This window comes from Rhea americana, unplaced genomic scaffold (genome assembly GCF_003343005.1).
Source record: "Rhea americana isolate MKP2758 unplaced genomic scaffold, rheAme1 scaffold_215, whole genome shotgun sequence".
Taxonomy (NCBI): Eukaryota; Metazoa; Chordata; class Aves; order Rheiformes; family Rheidae; genus Rhea; species Rhea americana.
In genome coordinates, this window is record NW_028186305.1 from 155,976 (window position 1) to 162,535 (window position 6,560).

At 49.9% G+C, this 6,560-nt stretch overlaps 1 protein-coding gene across 1 annotated transcript; it reads left to right on the forward strand.

Moving 5' to 3' along the window:
- Positions 1-290: 290 nt before the first annotated feature.
- On the forward strand, positions 291-5,400 carry GPN2 (GPN-loop GTPase 2). The gene is made up of 5 exons (XM_085304969.1): positions 291-821; positions 2,408-2,564; positions 3,277-3,437; positions 4,129-4,259; positions 4,751-5,400. The coding sequence occupies exons 1-5, from the start codon at positions 405-407 to the stop codon at positions 4,821-4,823; spliced, it is 939 nt and encodes a 312-aa protein (XP_085161095.1). The 5' UTR covers positions 291-404; the 3' UTR covers positions 4,824-5,400.
- Positions 5,401-6,560: the final 1,160 nt, after the last annotated feature.

The following is a 6,560-nucleotide window of genomic DNA, read 5'->3' on the forward strand; positions in this document are numbered from 1 at the left end:
CACTGTGGAAGAGGGGAGGAGGGCCTGGGGGTGTGGTGGGGCCAAGGAAGGGACACACAGGGGTTGTCACGTCGGGAAGGACCCAGGCAGGGCAAAAGTCAYCCCAAACACAGGCAGGAGCGGGGCTTGTGTCCGCCAGGCACTGCCCACCCCGTGGGTCTGGTCGGGGTTTTGCACCGGGGTGACGGGGCCCCGGGGCAATGTCACGGCTCGACACGGGGCTCYGCTGTGCAGGAGGCTGCAGTCGTGCAGTGGCGCTTTCCCTGCCACTCTGCCTGCTCCTGAGGTGCAAACTCCCTGCCAGGCTCGGAGCTCGGTGGATCGTCTTCTTATAAACGCAAATAAAACGGTAAATCTCAGCTGCTCCTTTTGCTGTTAGCAGGAAGAGAAGGAAATGAGCCGACATGTCTGAAAACAGCAAAGGGGCCACCCTGGCCTTCGGGCAGGTAGTGATTGGGCCTCCGGGCTCGGGGAAGACGACCTACTGCCACGGCATGCAGGAGTTCATGGCCAGGATCGGGCGCCGCGTGGTCGTGGTGAACCTGGACCCCGCCAACGAGGTGATGCCCTACCAGTGTGCCGTGGATGTCTCCGAGCTCATCACCCTGCCCGATGTGATGGAGAGTTTGAAGCTGGGGCCCAACGGTGGGTTGATCTACTGCATGGAGTACCTGGAAGCCAACTTTGACTGGCTGCAGGAGAAGCTGGCCGCCTTCAAGGGACACTACTACTTGTTTGACTGTCCAGGGCAGGTGGAGCTCTACACCCACCACGATGCCCTGAAGAACGTCTTCGCACAGTTGGCCAAGTGGAACTTCAGGGTAGGTTTGGGGCTTCACGGGGAGCTGGGGTCACCACCTGGACCCATGTGTGCTCGTGCAACGGGCTTGGGAGTTTTATAYCGTGTGACTCGAGCGTTTGGTTGTGGATGTGGGTTGTAATGGCTGTTTTCTTTGCTAAGCTCTTTGTCCTTTCGTGTTGAAAGGGTTTAGCAGGAAAGAAGAGGAGTTTTGCCCCCATTTTGTGCTTGGAAGGATTGGCATAAACAGTGACTTGAACAAGACTGGCAGTGGCATTATCGGGGTAGAAATATGGATTCTTTCCTCCCAGACTCTTGCTTTGCTTGCAGGTCCTGTCTACAGAGCTCGTGTGCTTTATCTGAGGTGGGGCTGTRTTTTGGAGCAGGGAGGTAGATACATCTGGGGAAATGGGGATCCTTGGCACTACACTGTGAGAAAGTCAGGCGTCATCTCAGGCCCTGCCTGCCACTCCTGCAGCCGACCTGAATTGCTGTGCACGTTGTAATACGTGCCGTGTGCTTTCTTGCACAATGGAAGATGCAAATTAGGAAATGCAGGTGAGAAGAGTCCCATAACCAAGCTAACTTGCCTACGTTGCATTTGTTTTGCATTTGGGCCAAACCATGAATGTGTAAACCATGTATGGTGTGAGCAAGAAAGGCAGGTTCATTTGCTTGAGAATGTCACTGGGAATCTGCACAGTAGGATTGATTTTTATTCAAATAAAGGTACGTGAAATTCCAGTTGCTAAAAAAGGATAGTTACACACCTTTTTTGATACTCAGTTCAGTACTTGCAGTGCTTTCACCTGTCTGTGAGCTTTAAACTTTCTTTTTCTGCTGCAGAAGCATAGCTGTGACTCAACCACACTCGACTGTAGAACCCTGATTTTGAGTAACGCTGTGTAACAGGCAGTAACTTAACAGAGATCTCAGACCACATTGTTACTGCTGTATGAAACACAGGGAATCAAACTGCTCATTAATTTAATTATTAATTATTATTTCAAACCACATGACAATTGTTTCTCCCAGCAGAGCATGGTGTGCTACAGTTACTGCTACTGAGTGTACACTGTGCATGAACATTCCTGTGGGGAAGGTGGAAATCTCACGGCAGTCCTGTAATTCAGAATGAGAGTTAACCCCAGCTCCCACCCCAGAAACCTGCAGAGCTCAGACACGCGTGTTTCCTTGCTTCATCTGCAAAAGAAAATCCTGAGAAATAGGAGAACTGTACCGAGCTGAAGGATCTTTTATTACTGCTGGTGGACCCTAACTCCTGTATAAGTCTTCTCATGGGCCTTTCTGTTTGACCCTGAATCCCCTAGGTGGTTTGTGTGTATAAATGTGTATACATATATACGTGTGTGTGTGTGTGTGTGTATATATATATATATATATATATAAAAGCATGTATTTATATAAGGATGTTTCATATACACAAGCTAGAAGTTAAGTGGTAGCTTTCATTATGTGAGAACTTACGTGGTTATAATTAGGTCTGAACAGATTGTTCTGTAGCCACTTCTTAGATTGTCCCAAAAAGGAGTAGGGGGACTCTTTGCTGTGTCTGACCTTGTGCTCTCGGCTTGTGTCTCTGCCCAGCTGGCTGCAGTTCACTTGGTGGATTCTCACTACTGCACAGATCCTGGCAAGTTCATCTCTGTCCTCTGCACCTCGCTCTCCACCATGCTGCATGTGGAACTGCCCCATGTTAATGTCCTCTCCAAGATGGACCTGATTGAACAATATGGCAAGCTGGGTAAGAACCTTTGCCAGAGAGAGACGTGGAGTTGGGCTGGTCACATGCAGACTAGCTGGCTGCAGCATTGCACTGGTGTGTGTTGCTGGGAGATGGTCAGGGAACAAGTATAAATTTTGCTGGGTTCTTGGTGGCACATTCTAGCTGGGGAAGCCCCAATATCTGCAAAGTGCTTCAGAGGTACTTGCTCAGGAAGCAGGAGAAACAGCACTGACAAAGGGTCCAGTGGGAGCACCTCAGGCCAGTGTGTGCCATCGTTTGCTTTTTTCACAGTCACCAGCTGCTGCTCTCTCACTCTGCCCAGCCTCAGTGCTGCTGGGGTAACTGAGTCTCTGCTGGGCAGTTCTTGTCTGCTTTTGATTCCTCTGACATCCATATTTGATATTAATTTAAACGAAGTGAGCCAAATTTGCTGGAGAGTGAAAGGCAAAGCTGCAATTTGCACTTTGTCAGGTGCATGTTGCTGTAGGAGAATCCCCACTGCTGAAACCCTCCTGCTGAAGAGCCTGGAAGGGCTTTGTGCTTCCTTGCAGTGGATTTCGCCTGGACCATGAGACCGTGTTAGGAGCACAGTTATGCTAAGCCCTGGTGCATGCAGAAAGATGGTCACCTCTGGAGTGTGTATAGCCCACGTGAGATCTTAGTTACGCCCTGGAGGTGCTGTGCTCTGGAGGCAGGTGCTGAAAGGTCCTTTGCTTTTTTTTCCTTGCAGCCTTCAACCTGGATTATTACACAGAAGTCCTGGACCTCTCCTACTTGGTCGACCATTTAGCTTCTGACCCCTTCTTTAAAAATTACCGCCGCCTCAATGAGAAGCTGGTGGAGGTGATTGAAGACTACAGCCTGGTGTCCTTYGTTCCACTCAACGTCCAGGTGATGCAGCAGCAGGACTGGGGTAGAGAGAACAGGGAGCAATGGACATGTGGCCAATACATTAGGCAGCATATAGGTTATGTATGGACTTTGGACAGGCAGCAGAAAGGGTGCATCTTCAAGATCATGCACCAGAATCCCTAACTGCCTCTGCCCGCAAAATCCTGGCTTTGAGAAATAGAGCCAAGAGGGATGGAAAGCTTTAATATTAGGAAACACAGAGGTGGTGAAGGACAGTGAAATGCACCCAGACTTGTAAATGGTTTGTGACAGCCAAAGGAAAAGAAAAAGCTAATGAGATTGGGGCAAAGTAGGCCTTGTGTCCTGGAGTGGACATCTCTTCTGCACCTGCATTTCAATTCTGGGCAAAGTATTACCTAAAACATTGTTAAATTAGAGAGCAAAAGATAATTAGAAGATGATTTGGGAGGAAGGGCTAAGATATTAATTTTGTAGTTTGCTGAAGTGGCAACAGAGGGAGAGGTGGTAGAAGAAGGTGAGAGGGCGGAGGGTGTCAGCACCTCGTGTATTCAGTGCCTCAGAGAAAATCTATGGTGAAGCCCAGTCTGCAGTTCAGTCCCTTTTGTTTCTCGACCTTACGCTCGCTGGCCCTCTCTCCAGTGCAGATAGTGTTGGCTCTTGCCTCYGGGGGAGGCTCAGTCTCCCTGTGTGTCACCCCCTTTACTTTCAGGATAAGGAGAGCATGCGGCAGGTGATGCAGGCGGTGGACAAAGCCAATGGCTATTCCTTCGGAGACCAGGAGCACAGGAGCCTTGAAGCTCTGATGTCGGCAGCAGTGGGAGCTGATTTCCACTTTACTTCGTATCCTTCTCCACCGAACCTTCATTTCTTCGAGTTTTTATCTGTCTTTCATGGGTTGGGGGAAGGGAGCTGGATGTGAACATGGCAGATGTAACGTGATGCTGTTTGGTGATATATGTGCAACAGGTTGGTAGGGCTCAGCCCAGAACTTAGCAGACAGTTGTCCACACCAAAGCCACCACATTTTTTGCTAACTGATATCTTAAATGTGGGAGGAGTCTTTTGACAGCTTCCCTCTTAGTCGTGCTTCCTTGGACTGTTTCATTCCACTTTGTCCAAACCATATAATTGATTCCCCGGTTGCTGTCAGGTTCGTGATCAACCAGAGCCAGAAATAACTCAGCTGATGCATGTTGTTACCAGTACTGCTGTGTTCCTGACAGCCTTCRGGCTAACGTTGGGGTTGGTTTCTTGCTGAGAACGTTAGAACTCCTTGCAGTGCTGTGAGCCCAGCCCCTGCTGTCTTGTTTTCCTTGATCTGTGAGTTACAGCACACTTGCGGTGCAGGAGAAGTATGTGAAATCTCAGGACAAGGCTGTGGAAGAAGAAGTAATGGACATATAGCATGCCTGGCTCTCCTGTAGCTGCTCRCTGTTTTAACATCTCCTTTTCCTACCAGGAGTTTAAGGGATTCTCTGTGTCRTGTGACTTAGGCCAAGTGCAAGCCTTTCCAGGCAGCGGTTGGACTCCCTTTCAGTAAGGATTTGACCTCCAGTGCTTCCACCCCAAGGGACAGAGCAACATGTTTACAGACACACCAYGGCTGAGTGTAAGGCAAGCCAGGTCTTTCCTTAGGAACAAGAGAGATTTAGCCAGGTTAAGGCATGGTTAGCAGGAGAAGAGAAGCAAGAGAGAGGAGACTGACCTTTGCCAAGTCTCYGCCTCCCCATCATGACCAAGGTAGATCCAGAGAGAGAGAAAAATCAGTTTGAGCTCTCTCTTCTACAGTGAGACTTGAAACAGAAGTTCTTGATTTACTGCATAGGAGGAGCRTACATGGTCCTCATACTGAGAGGAGCATCCAGGCTAAGATGCCTCCAGTCTGTCTCAAGGAAGACAGAAAGATGTTTGTTTTTCTTTCTTTTTTTTTTTTTTTTTAATAATGACGGACTCTTTCTTAATAAAACAGTTCTCCATCTCACTTTCATCTGATGAGTTTGCTGAACCGGAATAAATAAAACTAAGAGTGCTACAAAGCCTGGGGCTAAAAAGCCAGCGGTGGGAACTTCACAGCAGCGGTCGTGTTGTGTACTTTGCAGAAAGGCTCCATGCTTGCGACGTTGTGCTTCTCTATGATCTACCTGAGAACCGACAAGGTGTTTGCTGCAGGGAGTGGGGGAGAGTGGGTGTGGGATGGGAAAGCAGGTCACTTCCCGTGCGCTCTTATCCAGGGGCTGAACGCTGGCGTTCGCTGTGCACGTAGCGAGCTGAGAGCGACGCACAAGCCGCCAACTCAGCTTCTGTAGGCTTTTGATTAAGAAAGACCCTGTGTGACTCAGCAGGAGGTCGGAGCACATCCTTTGCATGAGGGCCCTTCCCCAGCTGCTGCATTCCCTGCCCTCATCCACCCGCCTTTTTCTCAGCTTGGTTTTTACAGCAGTTTCTTCAGATCCCAAGGCCTGGGACTTTCCCTGCCCTGCGTGTAATTCCCTCTCGCCGGCTGCCCGCACCTCCTGGCAGTGACGGCAGCTGCTCCCAGACCTCGCGTGCCACCTACTCTGCTTCCCCCCCACAAAGGCAGCTGCTTGGGACAGTCAGTGCTGTAAACGGGGGCGATTCTTGTAATAAGTCTGAAAGTCAGTCTGAAAAATCCGAGCTGAAGCTCAGCCCTTGCATTTTGGCCTTGTGAACRTCTGTCCTGTTCGTCTTTGAGCACCAGGGTTGCTGTAAAGCAATGGAAGAAGTGATTATAAAATGAGAATTTTATGGCTGATTTTTATGGCTTTGAGAGATTTGGAGGCTTAGAAGGGTATTGTCAGGTCAAACCTGTTACRAAAGAGCCATCAAAGCATTTGTGGCAGCTGGGCTCTTATTTTAACACTCACACAGTAGCTGCCACTCCAGCCCTGCAGATGCCGGTGTTGGAGAAACCAAAAACCCAAGGTGACTACAAACCCCCGAGTGCAGTAAACCGCCGCCTTGGCCCGGCTGAGGAATGCTGAGGTCACGGGATCCAAATCCCGCAAAGCTCGGCGGTTTGCACGGAGGGGCTCTCGGCAGCGCCAGCTCGCAGCGCGGGCTGTGCGCAGTGGTTAATGCTGACGCTCTGCTCCCTGCGGCCGCCCCGGTGCTGGAAGGAGC